At 49.9% G+C, this 24,377-nt stretch overlaps 2 protein-coding genes across 10 annotated transcripts in view; one reads left to right on the top strand and one right to left on the bottom strand.

Annotated features, from left to right (window-relative positions):
- Positions 1-17,560, top strand: part of MAP3K14 (mitogen-activated protein kinase kinase kinase 14) — a 28,467-nt gene extending 10,907 nt beyond the window's left edge. For both annotated transcript variants that reach the window (XM_032796935.2, XM_032796936.2), the window contains exons 4-16: positions 139-349; positions 447-1,022; positions 2,010-2,147; positions 6,155-6,284; positions 7,066-7,197; positions 7,614-7,718; positions 7,901-8,064; positions 8,484-8,634; positions 9,292-9,633; positions 10,882-10,988; positions 11,345-11,489; positions 12,012-12,112; positions 12,932-17,560. In XM_032796935.2, the coding sequence (XP_032652826.1) occupies positions 139-349; positions 447-1,022; positions 2,010-2,147; positions 6,155-6,284; positions 7,066-7,197; positions 7,614-7,718; positions 7,901-8,064; positions 8,484-8,634; positions 9,292-9,633; positions 10,882-10,988; positions 11,345-11,489; positions 12,012-12,112; positions 12,932-13,096 (2,467 nt within the window). In that variant the 3' untranslated portion in view covers positions 13,097-17,560. The remainder of the gene's footprint in view (positions 1-138; positions 350-446; positions 1,023-2,009; positions 2,148-6,154; positions 6,285-7,065; positions 7,198-7,613; positions 7,719-7,900; positions 8,065-8,483; positions 8,635-9,291; positions 9,634-10,881; positions 10,989-11,344; positions 11,490-12,011; positions 12,113-12,931) is intronic.
- Positions 17,561-22,481: 4,921 nt separating this feature from the next.
- Positions 22,482-24,377, bottom strand: part of FMNL1 (formin like 1) — a 64,997-nt gene continuing 63,101 nt past the window's right edge. For 6 of the 8 annotated variants that reach the window (XM_032796921.2, XM_032796924.2, XM_032796917.2 and 3 more), the window contains one exon: positions 22,482-24,320. In XM_032796921.2, the coding sequence (XP_032652812.1) occupies positions 24,217-24,320 (104 nt within the window). In that variant the 3' untranslated portion in view covers positions 22,482-24,216. The remainder of the gene's footprint in view (positions 24,321-24,377) is intronic. The other 2 variants (XM_032796918.2, XM_032796925.2) reach the window with 1 other exon arrangement.

The following is a 24,377-nucleotide window of genomic DNA, read 5'->3' as shown; positions in this document are numbered from 1 at the left end:
ACTTTCCCTACTGAGAAAGCAGTATTGGTAATGTCTGTTCCTGTCTCGTTTGGTTTGATTGACAGTGGTCAGCCAGGGCAGATATGCTCTTGTTGTTTTGTCTCATTAAAATGTATCCTTTGCTTTTCTTCTTGGTAGTCGGTCAGACAGTCTTGATCAAATCCCGAACAATGTGGCCCATGCTACTGAAGGGAAAATGGCACCAGCCTGCTGGAGGGCAAGGCATCGTGGTAAAGGCAAGAAGAAACGTCGCAAGAAAAGATCCAGGGTCAGAATACAAACACTGGCCTCTGCTAAGCAAGGGCCCAGAACTCCAGAACAGGAAAGTTGTACACCGATCCCAGTCCAGGTGAGAGAGACAAGCTCAGCCCCATGGGTTGGGAGGGGAAATCATAGGATTAATATAATTAGAGTTCCTGCCTAACTCTCTTTCTCTTGTGTTCCAGGAGGATGAAACTCACCAAAACACTCTCTTCAGTAACAGCTCCTGTTTTTCAGAACCTTGCAAGGACTCAATTTGTGATCAGATACCATTTGAGAAACCTAGAAAAGTTCTACTCACAGGCAAACTCCATTCGCTAAGGAACCTGCACAGACCAGAACTGCACAAGTTGATAAGCCCAGTACAGTGCCTGAACCATGTTTGGAAGCTACACTGTCAGGGTGATTTTGTGCCTCAGCCAGAGACCCTCCATCCCTTCCCTTACAGTCCTTTTTGTGCCATGAAACATAATCCTCTGGAGATCAATCTCCTCGATGATCGGGCCTGTGTGAATGGTGAGCGTCACTTTTCTGGCCTAAGCTTAGAATGCAGCTTCCCAAAATGTGTCAGCCCGTCCCTGGAAACCAACTTGGACAAATTTTCTGTGGAAGAATATTTGGTGGATGCTCTTAAGGGGAGTGTGAGTCTCGGTGAGCCGCAGAATTTAGCCAGCCTGGCCAAGACGTGGAGAGGAGGCGGTCTGGATTTGAAGGAGCAGTTTCAAGAGACAGATGACAATGAGGGGGTGCTGCTTACTGAGGTGATACTTTTGGACTAGTACTTGCGCCGACATGGTGGCAGGCAGTGCTCCTGCCTCTGTTTAATAGGACTGTGAATTTACACATATAAATGCCTCTTATTGATGCAGAGAAAAGACTTCAGTAGAGTTAACTCAGAGAGTGTCATATCTGTAGTGCTTAAATTCACCCACAGTCTCTATGGGAGAACTTACATCAATACTCTAACTCTTGCAATCTGCAATGTCCTTCATAGTTCCACGTAGCTTAAAATGCCTCAGTGAGAGCCATCAAGAGCTCAGTATAATGGGTGTTTATGGTAGGAAGAAGTTTGGCACATAGCCAGTTTTCAAAGATTTCTTTTGTTAATTTTTCAATGGTAAAAGGGCCACATGGGTGAATAGGTCATAAGCTTTTATTTGCCACAGGCAATTTGCAGTTTATTTTGAATCCAGTAGTCAGAGGGTTGATAAGCTGCACCTGCAAACCCCACTCTTGTTCCATGTACCAGCAAGCTGGGTGATGACACAGCTAAATACCCATTGCATAGGCAGGGCTTCCTGGGACAATGGAAGCACATGTAAATCGTGCAGGCACAAAATATCCCCCTGCTTCAACTTCTGGATCTTGTTGCACTAGCAGTTACAGCAGTGTCCAGTTGCATTGCTCAGCCTGTAGAACAGACAGCCTTTAAAAGATGGACTAGTTATTTAGAAATCTTTAGGTCTCCAGGGGATGGCTCATTTTTTCATTGGAATGGAAGGATAGTCGTTTTGATCCCAGAGACCCAACCAGTGACCCAAGAAATCTAGAGGGAGGGGAGGGCTTGTTGAAGGCAATAATTGAAAATCTTATCTCAGAGGTACTTCTGAGTGATTCTGGGACTCTTAACTCTTCTAGTTTATTTTGAAAATCCCAGCTCTTTGCTCTCCTTCTTAGACTTGACACAGCAGATTGGCAGCCATGTTCCTGCATGCTTGCTTCATCTTGTCATTACCTCTAATCCTTAGAAACTAAAGCCAGTGGACTATGAATACCGAGAAGAGGTTCACTGGACCAAGTGCCAGGACTTTCTGGGTGTTGGCTCTTTTGGGGAAGTCTACAAAATAGAGGACAAACAGACGGGATTTCAGTGTGCTGCCAAAAAGGTAAGTTAAGAAAACAGAAAGGAAAGCTTGATATGTCCAATAAAAGAAGGCACAAAAAGTAAAAGCTGGGTCTGTTTTCATTCCAACTCCCAAGAACTAGAGGTGTGTCTCTCTTCTGAGAGTCAATGCTATTGAAGCTGTGCATCCAAGGGCAAACTGCAAAGCATTTGTATGGAAACACCAAACAGAACTTTTGTCTGTGATAAGATGAGGGAGCCTGTATTTCAGTGTCAGATAGTTGTCTATCGACCTTCACAGCCTTCTGTGAGGTGCACTTGTTACTGTGTGAGCTGAGAGAAGCTATGTGGACTCTGGGTAATCTTAAAGATCAGCAGTGTGTTTTAGCTGCTGCATGAATCTAACTGTATTCTTAAAGTGTGTCCAAAAGCAAAGAGCAAAAGGTTAGGCGCTCCTTCCTCTATTGGATAAGTGTATACTGGAAAAATGTGTGGCTCCGTTTACCCTAAAAGGGGGTTAATTTTAAAGCATTTTCTTGGCATTATCATTTACATATTATGTTTAAACAGTGCCTGTAAAGTGTAGTGAATTTGTATTGTAGGCTCTGCAAAGGAACTATACTTTTCCAGGATCCTACATGGTCCAGCATGTTTTCGATATTGTATAGTAAAAGTCAGATGTTTTCATGAAGTGTTGCTTGATGCATATAGAACTTGGGAATTTCTTTGAAGATTTGTCTTAGCTATGCCCCCACTTTTGTAGGTAGGTATATCAATACAAGTTTCATTCTCTCATAAATCTCACTACATAGTCCTCTAGATATCAGAGTGCACGTGCTTTCCGGTGGCTGTCAAAAATACTTTTTTTTTCCTCTATATTACTCTAGTCAAGTGTGGGAGGTAACTGACTTTTTTAGAAAGTTTGGGTTCAGAATCCTTTTGAGCAGATCTGCACAACATATGACCCGTGGGCCGCATGCGGCCTGCAGAGCCTCACTGTGCGGCCCACGGGGATTCTAAATCCCCTGCACACGGCGATCTGCAGGCAGCCCAGAGCCCTTTAAATCTCAACCGGGGCGGGCAATCAAAGGGCTCAGGGTTGCCTGTAACCATGGGGAGCCCTGAGCCCTTTAAATCTCAGCCGCGGCCAGGAGTCAAAGGGCCCTGGGCTGCCCGCAGAGATTCCCAGCTGCAGCAAGGATTTAAAGGGCTCGGAGCTCCCCACGGCTGCGGGCAGCCCAGAGCCCTTTTAATCCCAGTCTGCGGCTGCTGATTTGCCTCCTCCCCAGACCCTTGCCCCAGCTGTCCCCCAGGACCCGCACCCCCTGTCTAAGCACCCCTGGTCCTTGTCCCCTGATACCCATCTCCCGGGACCCCTGCCTCTAACTTCTCCTTGGGATTCCAGCCTCTATCTAAGTCTCCCTTCTCCTTGTCCCCAACTGCCCCCTCCTGAGAACCCCCCCCAACTTCCCTGCAGGACCCCAGCCCTAGGGCGGGGTGTTTCTGCAGGGCCAGGAGGTTTCGGCCCTCAGCTGTTTTCTTTGGAGTAATGTGGCCCTTGCTGCTTTACGAGTTGTGTATTTTCACTTTGTTTAAAAATGATTTATTTATAGCATAGAAAAATAGATCTCAACTTGACTGATTACCTGGTGGAAACAAACAAGCAAAAATATATTAACCAAGTTGAAAAAATAATACAACTGATCTCGTCTTATGTGTTTCACTTGTGAGCTGTGCAGGAGAGAGAGTTAATGCAAACCAGAAAATGTTGCAATACTAAAATTTGCAGTGATACCTAGTACATTTAAAAAAATAGACACACAATGACTTATGGCCATTACATGAGCAAGTTATGCCAATGTCATAACATACAAAATCTCTTCATTTGAGTTAATTATCTACCTGGCAAACACATGCACTCAGATAATTTTGCTACAGGATTATTGTCCTAGTTCAGGGGTGGGCAAACTATGGCCCACGGGCCAGTTCTGACCCCTCAGGGCTTTGCACTTGGCTCGCAGCATTGCCAGCACCATGTCCCTGCAAGGGGCAGAGGGCTCCATGCATTGCCCTTGCCTCCAGGCACCGCCCCCCCACCCCCTCGCAGCTACCATTGGCTGGGAATGGATCCGTGGCCAATGGGAGCTTTTGGGGGGAGGTACCTGGAGGCATGGCAAGGGCAGCACATGCAGAGCCCTCTGCGCTGCCCCTCCTCCCCCAGGGGCCACAGCACTTCCTGGAGCGGCGTGGGGCTGGGGACAGGGCAGGCATGCAGGGAGCCTGCCCTGGCCCAGTACACACTGCTGCCACCCTGGAGTCGGTTGAAGTAAGCGGGGCTGGAGCCAGAACCCCTCCTGTACTCGACCCCCTGCCCTGAGCCCCTGTGTACACCCCACGCCCCACCCCTCCTCTGCTCCAATCCCTTGCTCTGAGCCCCTTCCTGCACACCACACTCCCTCCCACACCCCAATCCCCTGCCCTGGCCCTGCATACTATTTCCCCACCCAGATGTGGCCCTCGGCCCAAAAAGTTTGCCCACCCCTGTCCTAGTTGCTAAAGGGTAAAATTTTCAAAAATGCTGGTCACCTTTGAAAATGGGACTTATGTGTTTGAAAATGTTACCCATAGGCTTCAGAAGGTAGCTGTGTAGATGAAGGGAATAGATTTCTGACGGAACGCATTTCTTCATAGGCAAAAATAGGTGGATTTTAACCAGCAATTAAGAAATATAAGATCCAAGTTATGATACTTTAAAGTCACTAATGTGGAAACAGGGCTGCTTCCAGGCACCAGCAAAGGAAACAGGTGCTTGGGGTGGCACGTCTGGGTCTTCAGTGGCAATTCGGTGGCGGGTCCTTCTTGGAGCGAAGCGCCTGCCGCTGAATTGCTGCCAAAGAATGAAGCGGCGCGGTAGCGCTGCCGCTGATTGCGGCTCCCCCCCGCTCCCCCCTGGGGGAGGCAAAAAAGCTGGATCTGACCCTGTGTGGAAATGAGGTGCAATGCCTGGCTTGCCTGAAATTAATGCCACCTCTGTTTTTACGGGACTTGAGCTACGTACCCATGTCTTACCAAACTTGATTTGGCAGCTGGCTTTTAAATTCTTGAGACTGAACCAAACTAGCTATGACTGGGACCACTGACAACAATGAAACATGATGCATCCTTTTCCCACTAGTGTCCAAATGAGTCATGGTTTCCTTCTTGTCTTCAGCAGTGTCTGGTTTTGTTTTGTTTGGCCTACTGATGTGAATCAACTTTCTACTTAGTTTTTCTTGTGTAGCATAGCTGCTGCCTAAAGAGGTGGTGATAAATAGAGCAGATTACTGTACATGGGCATAGAAAGAGAACTTGAAATCCAGTCTGTTTCAAAAAATTACTTACAAGTTATTCTAGTTGCTACACCTCCCCTGGTTTTCCTCTCCTTTGTGGCTTACAAACACATTCTCCTGGCATTTATAAAAATGTTTTTCTGCCTGTTGTATGAAAGACCAGCACAAACAGGGACACTGACTACAGTGTGTGCTATCAAATGTACAGAGCAAACTGACAAGTGAGATTGACAGGAAATTTTTCCTCTAGTTTGAGCGATGTGGTGGACCAGATAGATGTTCAGACTGAAGTGTGTGTGAAGTTACCAGTTTTCCCTTTTAAACAAGACATAGCTAGAGCTGATTTTTATCTTTCTTCCAAAATGTTATTCTCTGCTATAATCAGGAGAGGCCACTTAAGCCCGAGTTGTATTTTCTGGCCATTTTTAAAATGCTGTGTAGCGCTGAGTGCTAGGGATCCTTGTCGTGTGTTTTTCTTGTTCAAAAGTGTCTGCCTCAAAACACCTAGTACTGTCTCTTGTACTCTGCTAAAGTCCAGTTGGCCCTGGCTGTGGAACAGAAAGGTAATCCGTTCTAGTGCACAGAGAGTGCATTTGGCCAGAATTTTGAGTGTTGCTGTCCCATGTGTGGCGGGAAGAGGGGAGGGTGCTGGTACAGACCAAGCTGAGCTGTTGGAATCCAACATCTTAACTCTCCAGTTTTTTCTTCTGTGGTTCCCTAGGTGCAAGTCGAACACTTTCGTGCAGAAGAGTTGACGACATGTGCTGGAGTAACAAGTCCCAAAGTTGTCCCTTTGTATGGAGCCGTGAAGGAAGGTCCTTGGGTTACTATCTTCATGGAGCTAATGGAGGGTAAGGAATATGGAAGCACCCTCGTAACCATCAAACGAAGTGGGCATTGATGTCCTCATTGTCCCTCTTCTCTTCTCTCCCCTTCCCCCGACCCGGCCACAATTTTAAATGTTTTTATCCCTTTGGTGGCATTCTGGGTTTTCTCTGGAGTTAATTTCTTGGGGGAGGAGGGCTGGCGGCGGTGGCAGGTCAACACCACTAGTACATAGAAATGAACATCTATTTTGAGTGATCCTCTCACTTCTGGATTTATAGTTCTAAAACTAGAAAGCCAACAGAATTCCTCCAAGCCTATAACTAAAGCAAGCACCTGTCTGCTTTTATGCTACAGCGTTTGCTACTGAGATCAAAGCTCTGAAATGAATCTCTCTGATCTCATGTAATATACTGGTATGGAGCAGGGAGTGTGTGTTCAACCTTATACTTTCCTTGCACATGGCTCCTCTTCTCAACCAGGGGCAACAGAAAGCACAGCCTCTTCAGGGCTCAGTTGATGACCAGAGGGGACTGGATGGGGTTGGTCTTGTGAGATTGATTGGTTGCTGTGAGGCCACTGAATTATGTGAGACCAAAGTAAGGAACTTGAAAAATTGAGGTTACCTTGGACAGCAAGAACTCTGGGAATAAATAACAGGAACTCTCCCATTCGTGGGAGACAAATGTCACTCCTCTGATCTTAGGGCTTTCTCTGGCCCTAGCAGAAAGGGATGAATGTTGAAGCTTCTGAAGAATACTGTACAGATACAAGACTGAAATGTGTGCACTCTGAATTCTCTCATAGGTGGCTCACTAGGCCAGCTGATTAAACAAAGTGGCTACTTGCCTGAGGATAGAGCCCTCCGTTACCTGGGTCAAGCATTAGAGGGTCTGGAGTATCTTCATGCTCACCACATTCTGCATGGAGATGTCAAAGGTAGGGTTCCATGTAAAGCCCCCTATTACTCCTCTTCCTCTTAACATCTGACAACAGGCTCCTCCTAATTCCAGATGGCTGTTGGGTGGCTCAGTGGGTTAGTGCACTAGCCTTTCAGGCGCTGTGCATTCAGTCAGAAGTGGTGAGTATGGTAAGCTCAACTTATTCCTCTCTACCCCTCCGTCTGGCATGACTGTGCTTGGGGAGGCCCAGCCCTGGAGTAGACGGGACTCTGCAGGTCGTGCATGGCATTATGCCTTGCTCTAGCTGCTGGTATTTGCTTACTTTTGTGAGCGTGGGAAGAGTCCTGGGTTTGGGCTCAACAAGGGCTTTGGCTTGGGCTTTGGCTTTGGCTGCTTTTGCATAGGGCTGACCTCAATGACTAGGAAATTGATTTTATGCCTTTTCACTGGCAGCGGACAACGTGCTCTTATCCAGTGATGGAAGCCGGGCTCTCCTCTGCGACTTCGGCCATTCTGCTCGCCTTCATCCTGATGGCTTGGGGAAGTGCTTGGTGACAGGTAAGGTTCTGCCATGGTTCTCTATTGTCCCTTTGGGGGCCAAGTTGCTTTGTAAGCTGTAGCTCTGTATGGAAGTTTTGGGCACCTGTGGGCTGCGTTTGGCTCCTGGAACACATTTTGATGACTTCTTAGTGCACACAGCAGGTCTGATGGCAATCTCTGAGTTTGACTTGTGTCCCTAGGGTGCTACATGCCTGGCACAGAGACTCACATGGCTCCAGAGGTAGTAATGGGAAAACGCTGTGACTCAAAGGTGGATGTCTGGAGCAGCTGCTGCATGATGCTGCATATGCTCAATGGGTGTCATCCTTGGACCCGGTATTACAATCACCCTCTTTGCTTAAAGGTGAGTGACCAACGTTTGCTGTGCCAGAAATCCAGAGTGACGAACAAACTCTGATTTATATCTCCAAGCTGAAGTGAGCTACAGGGATAAAGCCTGAAAGGTGCAAATAGGAGACTAGAAGGTGGTGATGATCTTAATTTAGGAACCACTTACTTGTGTGCAGGAACAAAATAGGGCCAACTAGCTTCTTCCTGTTTCTCCTGTACTCATCACTGAGCTGCACGTTCTCAACTATTTGTAGAATGAATTGTTACCAGGCTTCTGATCCTGATTCCGTGCTTTTTAAGCCATGGCATCAAGAGACACAGATAAGTGGTGGACGTGGCCAGCTTAGGGGAGAACTTGTCTCTTTTGGAAGCAGACTGGAATGCAAGTTCATTCAGTTTAACCTCTTTCCCTTGCTGCTTTGTGCGATACAGATAGTCAAAGAGCCGCCTCCGTTGAGGGAAATCCCACCTTCCTGTAACCGTTCCACTGTCGAGATCATTAAAGCAGGGCTAGAGAAGGAGCCACTTAAAAGAGCCTCTGCGGCTGAGTTGAAGACTAAGGCAGACATAGCTCTGCAGGAAGGTAAGAACGTCCTGCTTCTAAGGTCATGCTTGTTCATTACTAAGTACAACGGTAAGGAGCCAGCCACTCCTGGAACATGCTGCTTGTGATGCAAAGCCTTCCCACATGCAAGTAATGTACAGAATGACTCCTGTTGGTGCTGCCTTGCTGCTCCTTGTGTATGCACAAAACACTTATGTTCCATGGGGTTGGACAGGGGCCTGTAGATGACTCTGTTTGTATAAATCACTAGGAAAGGAGCCATGATAGCACTATTTGAGCACCATGCGCTCTTGGATCCCTCTTTGTTGGAAGCAGATGTTGGGCTCTCTGTGAGGCTAATGTTAGCACGAGCCAAGGCTGTGGTAGGCAACCCGAGAGCCCCATGTGTCTCCCACTATCCAAGGGCAAACAGCTGGTGTTTGGTATATAGCAAATCTGAAAATAGTGTTTTTGTCACATCCCTAAATAAAACCTGTCCATATGCTAATGTTCCTTCTTTGAGACTCTCATTGATCCTCTGGAGAGTTTGTAATCTGCCAGGAACTGATTGACAGGGAAGTTACAGGCTTCATCTTTTGAAGCCCTTGGGTATTCCACAGCAAGATACAGTGCTGCCTGCATTAGAAGCGTGCTGCATCTCTCTAGAACAGTCCTGTATATGCCTTTGTTTTGTAGTGAGAGATGTGAAGAACCCCTGGAGAGAATACAGAGAACCTAGATGCTTATCTCTGGATGAAAAAAACAATCTGCACACCTCCCTGTCCCCAACAGTCAGCCTGATTTCTGAGACTCTGGCTAGCCCTGGCTCAGCTCCTTGCCTATCCCAAAGCCTGCAGCCACCATCTCTGGAGCTGACAAAGAAGACTGGGGTAACCCCTTGGAATCTGTGCAAGGAGTTACCTAGGGTCTGTGATCCACTTTCCCTCTCCTCCCTGGCTCCTGTCCCCGCCAAGAGCAGCAGCTCCTCAGAACGTGCAACAACTATCTCGGAACAGGAGCTTCAGCAGCTGGAAATAGGTAACATGGAGACTGCCTCTCTACTGTTAATAGAGCTTGGTGTGTCATGCTGCTGCTCCTGTTTTCTGGATTTTGTTATAGTCATTCTCTTTGGTGCCCAGAAATGGTTTGGTTTTGTTCGCTTTTATTACACCCTCAAAATTATCAAGAGGAGTGGTTCTCAATCACTGATGTGCATCAGAACCAGTGTTGTGGGATTCTGAGACTGATGCTTCTAGGTTCCCTGGCCTCCTGAAGGGCCTTGCCGCTTCTCAGCCCTGTTCAGTTGCAGAGCCTAAACTCTACTGAAAATTTGCACGTGCCCCAGATAGAGTGTGGGCTCTAACTTGTGGAGACCTTCTGGCTGCATCAAACCCCATTCTTATGTTCAGTGAAGCATAATTGATGGGAACTGGAAAAACTGACTAGTGCAGCCAAGATCTATCTGGTAAGCTGGTGAACTTCCTGCAGAAGTAAATGTGGGAAGTCCATCTCCTGTGTCCAGTGGCCAAGTAGCTTGATTTCCAGTGTCGGAAGGTTCAGCAGGAGCACTGCTCAAGTTTGTCCTTTCCATTGCCCAGAATATGTGCTCTCCTGATGTAGACAGGCATCTTCTTCACTTAATGAATGAGCTGGAAAACTGCAGGAATAGTATCTGAATAATCTGAAGTCCTTAAATATAACACAATCTTGGCAAGTTCCTGTCAGATGCAGAAGGGCAGTGTTACTGCACAATGCGCCTCTCTAGTAGATAAGGAAATTCTGTTTTGAGATTTGCTTGATACCACAAAGTGGAGATTAGCATTTGTGGGGCTGTGTGCTCAGATCATTAGCCCAGTATTCCTGCAACCTTATGAGTGCTGGATATTTCCAGGCAAGGGATTACGGGGACTAGGACCTGTCTAGAATTCCAGCTTGGCTATGAGTTCTCTAGACACAAAGCAGGAAGATCCGGGGTGAGTGTCTTGTGATCAGAGTACTGAGCTGGACTGCTGGGTGCCATTCCTGGCTCTTTGCTTGGCAAGTGATGTGTAAGTCACTTCCCTGCTCTGTGCCTCAGTTTCCACCCCTTTACAGTGGGCACAATAGTACCTACCTCCCAGGAAAGTTGAGGGTAATGTGATATTTGTAAAGAGCTTGTGTTTCTTTAGTACCTTCCTTCAGGGTTTAAAGTATTAATTACAGCAAAAGGGAGAGGAGTCAGGGAGGCATGGGATCAGAACAATTGCAGATCTCTCTCCATTTCCTCTCCTCCCTTTTTGCTTTCAGAGTTGTTTTTGAACAGTCTGTCACAGCCGTATTCTCTGGAGGAGCAGGAGCAAATGCTCTCGTGTCTCAGCATTGACAGCCCGCTCTTGTCTGATGCCAGCGAGAAGGTGAATAAATAACCACAAAGCACCACGTCTGGGATCTATGAGAGGCATCTGCCTTCTGATGTAAAACAGGAGGCACAGTGTCTCCAGCAGTGGAGACGTAGATGTATGGCCTCTGGCAGATGTGCTGCCTTTACTTTTTTACCTCTGGGTCAATCTGTGGGTGCCCTAGGGCCTGTTCTGTGGAGGGGATTCTCCCTTCTTTGGACACAGGAAGGTGGGTGCTTGAGAAATGTTCTCCAGCATGCTTGCACTGTGGTTTTAATAGTAACAATCCTATGGTGCTGTACTGGCAAATTGCATGGCCCTTGCATATGCAGCATCAGGAAAGTGAGCTGTATGTGCGGTTACTTTTTCAGAACTCTCTGAAGGCCTCTCAGAGCCTGAGGGACACCATGAGCTCTGGGGTTCACTCCTGGAACAGCCAGACTGATGGACCGAGCTTCAGCTGGAACAACCTGCTGTATCGCAGTCGGCACACAGACACCCCTAGCTATTTCAATGGTGAGTCTATTTGGGTCTCCAAATCTTGATGTAAATGTGTTGGACACAGCTACCCCATATCTTGATGGGGAGGGGGTGATTCAGTAGCCACTGTGCATGAGTAGCAGTTTTTTCCAAGTTTTCTCTCCCCATCGGAACAAAGAAACCATTCCTGGGAGGTGGGAGAGAGTCTTGCTAAGCCTATGGCATTTCATCTGGTAAAAAGCACGTGAGCGTCAGAGAGGCTGTGCCTGCAGCTCCTGGTGAGTTCATGGGGTGCTCTGGCCCTTGACGAGCAAGGCAGCCAGAGGGACAAACTGCTGAATGCCTGGCTTCGAGGGGTGGGGATCTGTGCCTCGGACGCGTTTTCAGTGCCTCTGGGCTCTTGGACTGGATGCATGAGACACTTAGTGGCAAAAACCCGTACCTCAGGCTCCTACCAGGGCATTGGACGCTGACTGATCTCCTTTAGAACAACGTGTACGTTGGTGGAATTAGTCTCTTGTTCCAAGCCTGCAGTAGAAGTAAATGACTCTGTTTCAGGAGTGAAAATCCAGATCCAGTTGCTAAGTGGAGAAAATCTTCATATCCGAGAGTTCCACAGGACCAAGGTGGGAGACATTGCTACTGGGATAAGCAGCCAGGTGAGGAGCGGGCAAAAGGCTGTGATTCAGACAGGGGCTGCTGGGCCATCGCATGCTGGCCAGTAGTGGGCTACTGCTGGAGGGCAGCTAGTGGTGGGTTGGGGGTTAATGAGCTAGTCCACTTACGCACCCTCTTGACTTAGGTGGAGTGCTCTTAGACAGTGCCGAGAGAGGGTTGAGTTGTTCTGACATCTGGGGCTCTTTCTCTCCGACTGGAAACGTTATTGGTTTTCTAGGGAAGTTAGAATACTGCTTGCATGGAAGAGGCACGTCAGCTAGAGAAAATGGCTGCACATAGGTTTATAATGGCCCTGAGGGAGTATTGTCAACTTCCAGGGTAAATACTGGGCTGCCTCAGCTGGAGACTGCAAGGTGTGAGGGAAGGCAGGTTGATCTTAAAACGCTTTGACCTTCTCAGAATGAAGGGGCTGTAGAAGTGTAAAGGATTTGTATTGTTGGAGGTGTACCCATTTGGGATAAGCCGTTCCCTTAAGGATCACAAAGCAAAGAGGTCCAGCTAAAGAGAAAAGGCCAGAGGAGTCACAACTAACCCAGCTACCCCAGTTAATCACTAGCTAGCAGTAGGCACTAAACTGTGTGTGGAAATCCAGCTGCAGGATAAATACCAACTCTGTTTGACTTCTGAAATAGTCTATCACCGGGGGAGAACTAGGACATGATCCCTGCCAAGCATGAACCCCTTTCTCCTTGCACTTTCTGTTAATCAAACGTTGTTAGCCAGCTAGAGCATTGCTATCGTGTACTGAATGAGACTTGGATTGCCAAGTGCCACTCAGCTTTGTTTGCTCTGGTTCACAGATACCAGCCTCTGCTTTCAGCCTTGTTACAAAGGAAGGTCAACCTGTTCGCTATGACATGGAGGTTCCTGACTCTGGTATAGAGCTGCAGTGCACCCTTGCTCCTGACTGCAGTTTCGGTTGGACCTGGAGAGTCAAGCATGGTCAGCTGGAGAATAGACCATGAGGCTCTTGGTCATGGAGGTCACTTCCTTATGTTGAAGCATGGAATTACAGAAGCCCACAACCAGCTTTGCCTGATAAGCATCAAATGTAGCTATTGCTGTTTCCTACTGAACGAGGATTCAGGGTTCAGCTACTCGCTGCTTTAGTGTATCAACGCCTTGCTGCTTGGTCTGGATTCAGTCTCTAGGCAGGCGCTGTCCTCCATAGGGCGCTGTCTAGAGCAAGGGCTGTGTACATGCTGCGATTGAATGCAGCAGTGAGGAACTTCTGCAGAGAAGAACAGGGCTATGCTACTGTGCATCAGCAGTTTCCAGCAGAATGCTGGGGAGTGGGCTGGACACACCAATTGCTCAGAACTCTGACATGAAGTCAGTCGATGTTGAACTCGCTGGAGGAAGGAAGCTAGGGATCTTGAGTGTAGTAATGTGCGTGAGGAGGTGGCAAACTCCTTTTTTGGTGGAGGAAAAGTTCTGTTTCTGTAAGTTTTTTGTTCTTTTTTTTTTGTTTTTTTTTTGTTTGTTTTTTGTTTTTTTTTTAAATAGCATCACTGCCTTAAGATCAGAGCAGTGGAGGAAGATAGAAGCTGTAACTGGCTAGGTTTAAGGGTTATAATCAGATCCTTGTGTTTCCGGTTTCCCTTCCCAGCAGCACTCTGTTTTTTGAGTTTGCAGCTTCTAATCGGAAAGGGAGCAGGGCTGCTTTCCGGAAAGGGCTTTCTGTTCACCTCTGATTGCAACATCCCCTCTGTAGTTCTGGTCCACAGAGACCTTACATTATCCCACTCCTTCATTACTGTAAACAATAGATATCAAGGAAGGGAATACATGGTCTGGAGGCTAGAGAGTTGACTCCTGGGTTCTGTTCCCAGCTTTGCCACTGTTGTGCTCTGCCTTGACTAACCTTTTTGAGAGTCAGTTTGTCCATACGATGGATAGAATACGGATGGGAGGAATGGCAGCTAGATTTAACCCCTGTGGAGCATGTCAACATCAGTGAATGACAGGTACTGCATAAGTCCTCTGTTAGAGCCATGGCTAAGACTTACTTCCTTATCCCCATTTTACAGATCAGAAATCTGAGGCAAGAGCGAAGCAGTGACTTGGCCAAAACCACACTCTGAATGTATGGCAGAGCTGGGACTAGATGTTCCTGACTCCGGCCAGTGATTTGTCCACAGACCATGTTGCAAATTATAGTGAAACTTGCAAGTAATGCTGGGCTAAAGTACAGTTCTCCTCCCCCTTTATTAGAAGATGCAAGCACATTAAGCCTCTAATCTCCAATGGTCTCTTGCATGATTAATGTTTCTGGCTGTGTTATGTGATCAAAAATCCTGAATCAGAAAATCGAAGCTCTTGAAAATGTGAATTCCAAGATTAGTGGAACTTCTGTGTCACTACACTTCTGCTCAGTGTAGTGACATTTCTGTACTTGTTTCATCCCAAAATACTTAACAAACTAGAGAGAGTATATATCTGTGTAGCTGAAATGCAGCCAGCTCTGGCATCTAGCAGTAACTGGCTAGTAAATAACACATGGCATTCCCACGGAGAGGGGAGATTTGCGTTCCATTACACTTTTTCTTTTAAGAAAAGCGTCATGGGAATTCAACTTTTAATTTTGATGACGAGCCTCCATGCCTTCTGTTTTCAGAAGCCCTAAAGTACATGGAACTGTTCTGCTGCCTTGGAGTGAAAGGCTGAGTTAGCATTGCCAGGGTTGGAACCTCTTTCCACAGAGCTGAGGAATTCCAAACCCTACTGCTTAGTCAACTGCAGCAAATTCATTGGCAGTGGGGACTCTGGTTCCTTTCTCTCCTCCTGGGGGGCAGGATTTTCTTTGTTGTCCATAAAGAAAACTGTGGCATTATAATCAACACCTGACAGTGTGTTGCTGTGACATTACTCAGAGTTCCCCCAGTATACGTCTCCCCCTTAGCCATTGTTTCGCGTATCTGTCGCTCATCAGTAGGGGACCGTGTTCCAATTCACGTTGGTCCTGAGCCGTCATTTGCAACTTAGTACCGCAAACAGGTATGCGGATTGGGACTGACATGAATGGAACGTGTTCCCCTCTAGGTGAGCAACTGATATGGGACAGAAATGAGTAGCCATGGGTGGGCCACGCCCCACCCACTTAACATCCAGACCCATCCTGCCAGTCCCAGCTCTGCTTCCCTCCCCTCCCCCCGTGCTTGTCCCAAGCCCCTGACCTGGGTGGGTGCAGGGCTGCACATTTTTCCATAAGCCCTTTGGCAGAGCATCTGTTGCACCCTGCCTCCCTTCCCCCATAAGGCTGGCTGGAGAGGAGAGAGAGAGGCGGCCAGATCGCTCCTACCCCTCTGCCCCCCCATCATTGCCCACCAAGTGTCCCCTCGTGCCTATGCCACTGTTGAATCAGTGGGTCCCCGGTATCTGTCGCCCTTTTTAAGAACGCAGCCCTGATGTAAACCAGGAACCTTCTGTATTGCCTGTCACCCCAAAGGTCACTCATGCCTAAGGCTCCGTGTTTGTCATGAAGTCACTGATTCTGTGACTTCTGCAATGGCTGGTGCACCTGGCCTGGGGGCCACTGAGCAGCTTGAGTAGCCCCTGGACCAGGCACACCAGCCTCTGCTGGGGCAGTCTCAAGCCCCCCTGTCCCCCAGCAGCAGGAGTTTGGGTGTGGGGAGGCTCAGGGCTGGCGGTTGGGGTGTGTGTGTGTGGGCGGGGGGGAAGGCAACAGCAACTCCCCTCCGTCCGCTCCTATCTCCACATGCTGCCTCCACCTGCAGGCCAATGGGAGCTGTAGAACCCAGGGGTTGGGGGGGAGCGGAGGCAGCACATGGAGCCAGGAGCTGGGTAGGGAGCCCACTCGGAGTGCCCTCCTGAGCCAAGCCGTGCTTCCCTCCACTCACCCCTGTTTTAGCCAGGGGTATATAGTAAAAGTCAAGGACAGGTCACGGGCCCGAATTTTTGTTTACTGCCTATGACCTGTCCATGGCTTTTACTAAAAATATCCGTGACTCAGACGTACCCTTTCTCACACCCGCTGTTCTCACTGAGCCCTGGTGTACACTTGAGGGGGAGGATCAATCTAAGTTAAGCAACTTCAGCTATGTGAATAATGTAGCTGAAGTCAATGTACTTAATCTACTTACTGTGGTGTCTTCACTGTGGTAAGTCGACAGCTGATGCTCTCCTGTCGACTCCGCCCAAGCCTCTTGCTCTGGTGGAGTACTGGAGTTGCCAGCAGAGCACTCAGTGGTCGATTATTGCATCTAGTCTAGAAGTGATAAATTAACCCCCACTGGATTGATCGCTGCCCATTTCCAGTGGGTTATGTAGACAAGCCCTTAAAGATTCTCATTCTGGTATATAAGAGGGGACACTACATAATTTTGCCGGTTTCTCCTTAGTAACTTCCACCTCTCTTTAACCTGTTGGTGTCAAACTCTGCTAAACACTAGAGCAAAGTGCAGCAGCCCTCAACGTCTGAAGAGCTAGTGAGCTCTGCATTTTACTTATAGCATTAATGCTGCTCTTTTTATACTGGGAACTTATCTGAACGATGAGTAAAAGTGTAAACCCTTGTGAATCCAGGTAGGCAGGATGCGTATATCCTCCTGTGCTTTGGCACACCAGCATTAGCCAGTGTCTTTGCCCCACGTATCTCGTCCACCTTAAATCTGATGATGTTCTCTTCATTGTTGCCTCGTATCATTGCACCCAACTTCTGTGTGACATATGTCCATTTGTCAGCTGAGCAGCCCTCTAATCTCCAGCTGACTGTGGACTTTCATTACTGGTACCACCAGCCACTCGCCTTCCTTACTGTCCTTGGAGTGTGGATCTGCTCTGTAAACTGACTTCATAAGGTGCCTGAGGGCACCATGTTTGTCTCAACGATTCCAGATCAGGTTTCCTCACAAGTAAGAGATGGCTTTCCAGCTCAGACTCTATTGGCCTTCACTCTTGTTGCCAATGACAATCTTCTGGTGCAGCTTGGTTAAATGTTCTGTTGCTGCTTGAGCCGAGTGAGATTCCAAATCCCTCCCCCTGTGGCTGGAGGGCTCTGCAGTGCTAATGGGAGTACAAGGTGGGAGAAAGCTTTTGTCGCTGGAATCAGTGGATCTAACTGATGCATGCAGTTGCCTGAGTAAGAAGGTGCTGCTTGCTATTACATGTCACTGTCCAGTGAAGAACCACAGCTTACGGAACAGAGGATGAAGGAAAAGCGAGAGCGGTGGCACATACCGCTCCTTCCTGAAAGGGTCTAGGCAAAACTCTGCCACTGAAAACAAAACAAGAAGCTATTAGGGTGCTGGGTGCTACTTGGAGGGGTGGAAACTGCCCTGTTTTCCATAGGGTTGAACTGTTTATTGTACATGGAGACACTTTACAAAACTGAGAGTTTTTTAAAAAAATATAAATTCAGATGCAGGTTGACCTGTCAATGAAAAGAATAAAGCTCTTTGTTCTAGTGGCTGGTGGCCTGTGTAACTGCATTTGTCGGGTTCCTTTCGCTCTGCTTCTGCAGCCTCAGTGGGTTCCTGCAGGACATCACCTGATTTGGTTACAGAAAAGTGGCTTGCAAACAGCTCCACCCCCTTTCTCATCCCACCAGGGCCATGCTAATCAGTTTCAGGAAGGGAAGTTCTTGGGAGGGGGAAAGGGGGCCTCTAACTGCAATTAGGCCTAAGCTTAAAACTAGCCCCAAGTCCCTAGCTCCTGTTGGGTCATTTCTGCTGCAGCCCTAGCCTCGATTGCAGGCTAGTCAAGCATTCTCGTTTCCTTGGTGAGTAACATCTTCCTTGGGGAGGTGGCTGCTGAGAGGAACCTGGAGGGGAGTGATGTGAGGAGGAGGGAAAACCTAGGCTGGGGATCTTGAAAAATGCTCTGATAGGGAGGTGGAGTTTAGCTGTGGAATTGGGGAAGACCTGTGCTTGAGATGTCTGAAGGTAGGCTGGACAAGACCCTGCTAACCATACTGTTGGGACAGTTCTCCTCTGCCGGGGAGTGCCAAGGTGAGCCACAGGAGGACTTCGTTCTGTCACACTTGCAGAAACCTTCCCAGGCGTGAGAATCTGCATCATTTGGAGCCACCTCCTTGCCCGGAGCCACCCCTTGAAATCCAGGTTTTGTTCTGCTCCAGGGGCCATGCTCTGGGCTGCTGGACACCAAAGCAAAGACTCCAACCATCAGCGTATGAGGCTTTTTAAAATATACAGGGATAGCCTGGGCTGTTTGAATATTACCTCAGTATGGGATATCGGCCCAGGGACTGAATGGGGCTGGAGCAGGAATGTTTGCAGGAGCTCCGATAGAGATTTCCCCCCTTCCCTTCAACTGTGTTCTCCCAGAATAACTCTCATGGTGCCATAACTCCAGCTGCTGTAGAATGGCCAGTAATGCTGACAGAGCGTCACCACTGCAGTGTGATTGGGGGGGTGCACAGTGTATAGATGGACTTAACCTACTAGCTCAAAGCTGATGTGTGTAACAATCATGATGGAGCTGCAGCAGCTGTGTGAATACATGTGCAGGGTCCTGGGCTGGTGGGGCTTGCCCCTATTGCCAGGGCTTCATTGCTATTCTTACTCAAGCTAGCTGGGTAAAAGCTGACTTGGGTATGTCTGTACATGCTCCACTTCTTCTTCCTGCTTGCAGTGTAGACACGCCCCTGGGGGGTGAAGGTGTGTCAGCAGTGCAGAATATTCTGCAGCAGGCTGACAGGTGGCACCGCCCCAGTTCTGCAATCCCAGTTCTGCAATCCCACTTCCTGATTATGGTGCAGATGTACCCTTAAAGCACCTACGTGAAGTGTCAGCTGAGAACTTCACTGCCCATTTGTATCACAGGATCACTGAGAGAGCAGTGTCAGCCTCCAGCTAGGGGAGGTGTCAAGCTGATCGAAAGTGAAGTTGCCTTTGCAAGTGTTTATAAATCACTTCAGGGCATAAATTGGCTGTGACAAGGCTGCACTGAAAGCAACTTCCAGGCATTGAACACTAGGCTCATAGATGACCTGTCCAACTAAGCAACCTGTGAGGCCAATTCTCCTTTAAGTGAGTGCGTACATTGCACTGCAGAAGTCTGTGTATGTGCACCTGATACTGTTGAGCACTTTGGGTGCATAGACCCCCTCTGGGGGAGCACAGTTGTGCCCAACGCTGCTCAAAGAACGGATACTGTACAGGTAAGTAACCACTTTGATCAATGGCTGAGATGACAGGAAAAGGGGTTGCTCCTACCACCCTGAGCACCAGACTTTGAGACCACTTCCATTCAGCGCACACGCTAATCCCTAAACAATCTGGATGGGGTTCAAAGTTAGCTCTGAGCAGTCAGCAACCTGCTGGTTCAGTCCACTGGTTCTGCCTTTTGATTGCTCACTGACTGTGCATCTAGGAGCATGTTGTTGTGTTCCTTGCTCAGGCCAGTAGAGGAAACCTGAAGAGGCTAGAAGGCTGTTTCCTCGTACCTGCCACCTGGGCATGGCATGTGCTCAGCTGTATGTGAGGCTGGAATTGGTGTGTTGAAAACACAAGTTCTACCCCAGCATTGTTACATGGTTTCTCATCAAAGCCACAATCTGGAAGGAAGGTAGGTCGCCTGCTCTATAAAAGGTCTAAGTGGGGCTGAGCACAGGCCCTGTGAAGCTGATGGTATTTAAGTATCAGGTTAAAGGCACTGAGTGACCTAGAATGCAGCACAGAGATGGTGCCCATCCCATGCATCTATCCCAGGGGTGGGCAAACTTTTTGGCCCAAGGGCCACATCTGAGTAAGGAAATTGTATGATGGGCCATGAATCCTCATAAAATTGAGGGTTGGGGTGTGGGAGGCGCAGGCTCTGTGGTGGGCCCAGAAATGAGGAGTTCAGGGTGCATGAAGGGGCTCAGAGCTGGTGCGGGGGGGGGAGTGAGGGCTCTGGTGGGGCTGGGGATGAGAGTGCTGGGTTCAGATGGCAGGAGGGGGAGCAGGGCTGGGGCATGGGAGGGGGTCAGGTGCCAATGGCACTTACCTCAAACAACTCCCAGAAGCAATGGCATATCCCCTCTCTGGAACGTGGAGGTGTGGCCAGGCAGCTCTGCATGCTACCCTGTCCGTAGGCACCGCCCCAGGAGCTCCGATTGGTCCTGGCCAGTGGGAGCTGCGGGGGTGGCACTGGGGCTGGGGGCAGCATGCAGAGCCCCTTGGCTGCCTCTACATGTAGGAGCCAGAGGGGACAATGCTGCTGCTTCCAGGAGCTGCATGGAGTGCCGAAGTGGGGCAAGCCCTGGACCCTGCTCCTCGGCAGGACCTTGAGGGCTGGATTAAAAGGTCTGAAGGGCTGGATGTGGCCCTTTGGCTGTAGTTTGCCCACCCCTGATCTATCCAAAGGTCCAGTTGTTCCCTGGAAGTTGCTTTTCACCTCCACTGGCTATGGGAGGGATAGCTCGGTGGTGTGAGCACAAGTCTTGAGGGGGCCACTTAGGGAACTGGGGGTTATAATAATAAAAAAAAAAACTCAGGGGATTGGTCCTGCTTTGGGGATGATCTGAGGTCCCTGATATTCTATGATACAATTCTGTGTGCCCATGGGTGGAGGTTAGAGCCATGCTGGCATTTCCCACTAGCAGTGTAGATTTTCTGCAACTCTTTGAACACTTCGGTTGTAGCCTAAACCAGAGGTTTGGGTTTTTTTGTTTTTTTTTAATGTCCTTTTTACTAAATTCCTGCTGCTAGCTGGCTGGGATGGTGGAAGATAAATAGATGCTCAGTGGAGCAGTCGCTGTCCTGCCTTCTACCAGCTTCCAATGGAAATATCTAACATGGGCCTAGCTCTGCAATGAAAGCAGGTGAACTGCACTGACTGGCCCAGGAGCAAGAGTGGGCATGGCTGCGACAGTGCCTAGGCCACAAACTTCAGCCGAAACCAAGTCATTGTGCAGCAGAAAGAGGTTCCACGTCTTCTGATGAGTGCAGGGTGAGGTCCCCCCAGGGTTATGCTGTTAGAACAATACACTGAGCACCGCTCCTGCAGCCACATACAGATTCAGGCTTCTGTTTGCCACATGTAGGACAATCAGCCCTTATGCCACAGCTGAGAGGGAAACACGGTTCCTTCTGGGGGGCTGGAGAGGGGGCTCTGCTGCACCAGGAGAATCTGGGACCTAGGACTAGAAGGGACCTGCTGCATCACTGCGTGTAGCCCTAGTGCAAGCAACTGTCCATCTTCAATTGAGAAGCCTGAGCGTGTGGGCACAGACTGTACCCGAGTAAGGGAAAAGCTGGGGGCTGAGGCCTTTGGATCATGCAAGCCTTTCCAAAGGATTTCTGTTAATTTTTGATACATAAAGGCAACATAGAAGAGAAACCACCTCTGAAGTTGTGCTAGACTTTTGCTTTGATTCAGTGCTCCTGTTTAGGGCTAGGGCCAGCAGGTGCCGAATTCCAAGCATCAAACTCCGTGAGCTAAGTAACCAGGTTCAGGACATACAGAACTTTGATGGGAGCAAGCCCCTGGTGAGTATCTGGTACCCTGGCTTCTGCTGTTGGGAGCTGCAGGGCTACAGTGTTTGTAATACAGAAGAGCAGTGGTAGGAGCATAACTGCCCAGCAGGGGAAGGTTATAATCACACCGAAGACATGAAAGTGGCACTGGCCTGTAACTTAGCTGAACTGAAGAGAAGGGAAACAATGGACTAAGGATCAGGACAGGAGCTGCCCGGGTGTGAGGGCCCTAGTGTCTGGGACACTTACAAATAGACTGGGCCAGCAGGGCACTGGGCTGGGTAGCAGGAGGCCTGGGGCTGAACGCTGGCCCTGCTGATGACCTGAGGCAGGGCATGTCTTCCCTCCTTGCTCTTGGTGGTTTGGGGCAAGAATGATCGCTGGAGGCGTGGTGCCCAGCACTCTCTCTAAGGCCTTAGAGCAGCTGAGGCAGATAAAGTGCTGGGTTCTCAAACTGCTCCCAACATGCCAGCAGCTCCCTTCCAGCCTGGAGGTCTCACCTCCCACTGGTGACTGCAGGAATCACTTATGTGGGAAAGTGTCTCCGCGGTACTGCTCAGTGGCGGCCGAGAAGTGCGCTCAGCGCTGAGTGAGTGATGCTCTCCCTGAACTGCCCCAGGCTTTGCCTTAAGCTCCATGCTCTGGAGTGTAGTTTCTCCTTGCTGCTGCTTCACTCCCTGGAGAGACAAGGGGGGGTAAGGCAATATCTTCTCTGCTGGCCCAGCGGTGGTGGTGACAGATGTGTTTTGAGTGTGCAGAGCTCTGGGCTGTAAGCTCAAACACTTGTCTCTACCACCACAATGTCCCCACCCCATGGGACCAACCCCATCCCCCAGCCCCGCATACCCCAAGGGATGGTGGCGACGTTTCACACGCTGGCCGAGGAGGCCACACGGGAGCAGCCAGGCACTGGAGCCCTAGTGGGTTTATTAGCAGTTCGGCGCTGGATTAAACCAGGCCTCCCAGCCAGGATATAAAAATAATGTCTACAAAGGAGCAGGTCCTGTTTTTTCAAGGCATAGTATAAGTTACACATTCATTTCCCCCCCACCCCCTGCGTTGTGATGAGCGGCTGTGAGTGATACCAAGCAGTTGGCATTTTGCCTCTTAATTACAGCAGGAAGCGCCCACAGCTCTGGCCGGGCACGATCCACGGCAGCTGTGAGCCCTGAGTCAGGGCGCGGGAAGGGGGCTAGCACAGTGGTAAATGCACCTTGGAACTAATGGCTCTGCTGTGCCAGCAGGCTCCTCTACTCCAGCAAGCAGGGGCCTGTGCCAGTCCAACAGCGAATGGTTCTGAGGCGTGAGACGCGGGGCTGGGGAGCTGCAGCACACAGGCCTCGCTGGAGCTGGCTGTGGGTTACACGCTGGAGTTGCGCTGCGCCCGTGGTTGCTGCAGCTGGCCAGGTCCACGTGCCTGCGCTGCAGCCAGGATGGCACAGCTGGCAATAGGGGCACCCATGGAGCCAGCTGTGTGCGCTAAGGGCTTTGATAGACGTGCACAGGCCAGCCTTGTAGCCCAGAGCCAGTTGGTTGGATTGTCACTCATTGCCTGGGAACGGTTTAGCCGTACAAGGGGCTCTGGCCCTGCCCAGGGCATTGCGGGCACGGTCTGAGCTGCAGCACCAGCCCAGCGGGGGGAGGGGGGGGTGCAGCTGTTATGGGGAAAGAGTGACACCTTGTGGTGATGTGAGGAATAGTGATGCTCTACCCCTGTTGATTGTCATTTCTGAGCCTCCCTGGTTCCTGGGGATGAGAAAGGGGCTGCTCCCATGATCCATCCTGAGCCCAGGGCAGAACAGGGGTGTTCCCTCCCTCTCTCCCTCCTCCACACAGCGCAGCGTAAAGGGAAAGCCAAGGAAGACATTTAAAAGCCATCCTAAAATACCCTTCCCCCGTAAGGTGACCAGTGAGACTCTTCGGGACAGAGGTGCATATGTAAGACAAAGCCCCTTGGAGCAGGATGGCTGGTCAACCTCTTCCCACCTGCCAGCCAAGAGGGTTTGTGCTCTCCCTGCCCTGTAGGGCCGCCTGGGCGATCTGTCCTCACTATAACACAGAACAGGGCAGGGGGCAAGGAGCAAAGCAGTGTCAAGGCCTATTGGGGGACTGGGACTGGGGTCAGCTCCCCGGCAGCTGGAGGTGGCCAGTCAGGCCAGGGGAGGGGAGGTCACAGGAGAAGATGCAGTCCATGGACTGTGCCCCCAAAGCCAGACAGTGGCTGCCAGGCCCCAGGAAGGCAGGGCTAGAACAGACCGTTGGTGCTTGAGGGAGATGAGGGATGGGAATTGCTATCGGGGCCCTGGTCAGCTCAAGCAGCTGCCACACGCACAACATTCCCCTCCCCCTACAGCCAGTGACTTGGCGGCTGCCTGGCTAGGGGGGAGAGCCCTGTGCCAGACATGCAGGGTGCAGGGCTGATTGGGGGGGGAAGGGTGTGCATGGCACCAACTGGCACTCGGAGCAGTTAAGCGGCTTGAAGCTGCGAGCAGAGATTCTCCCATTGGTGTGAGAGTCCTTGGTTCAGGCCGGTGGCCATGGTGGCCCAGTCCCTGGGGGTCACATCCACCCCTTCTCCCCTGGCGGGGCAGAGCGGCACTGCTGGCTGGCCTCCTCTAGGCAGGGCCTCGCTGTAGGCGGGACGGTCACAGCGAGATGTCGGAGGTCACCTGGAGGGTCTGGCCAGCGGGTCGTTTCTTGGCGCTGCACCGGCCGGTGTCGCCACGCCTGTATGGCTGGTTCCGCAGACCTGTGCCCAGAGAAAACAGAGCCTGGTTGGAGTCTGGCCAGCAAGGGGGAACCACGC

Source organism: Chelonoidis abingdonii, chromosome 21 (assembly GCF_003597395.2).
Source record: "Chelonoidis abingdonii isolate Lonesome George chromosome 21, CheloAbing_2.0, whole genome shotgun sequence".
NCBI lineage: Eukaryota > Metazoa > Chordata > Testudines > Testudinidae > Chelonoidis > Chelonoidis abingdonii.
Note: the sequence above shows the minus strand (reverse complement) of the source record. Positions and strands in the feature narration are given on the sequence as shown.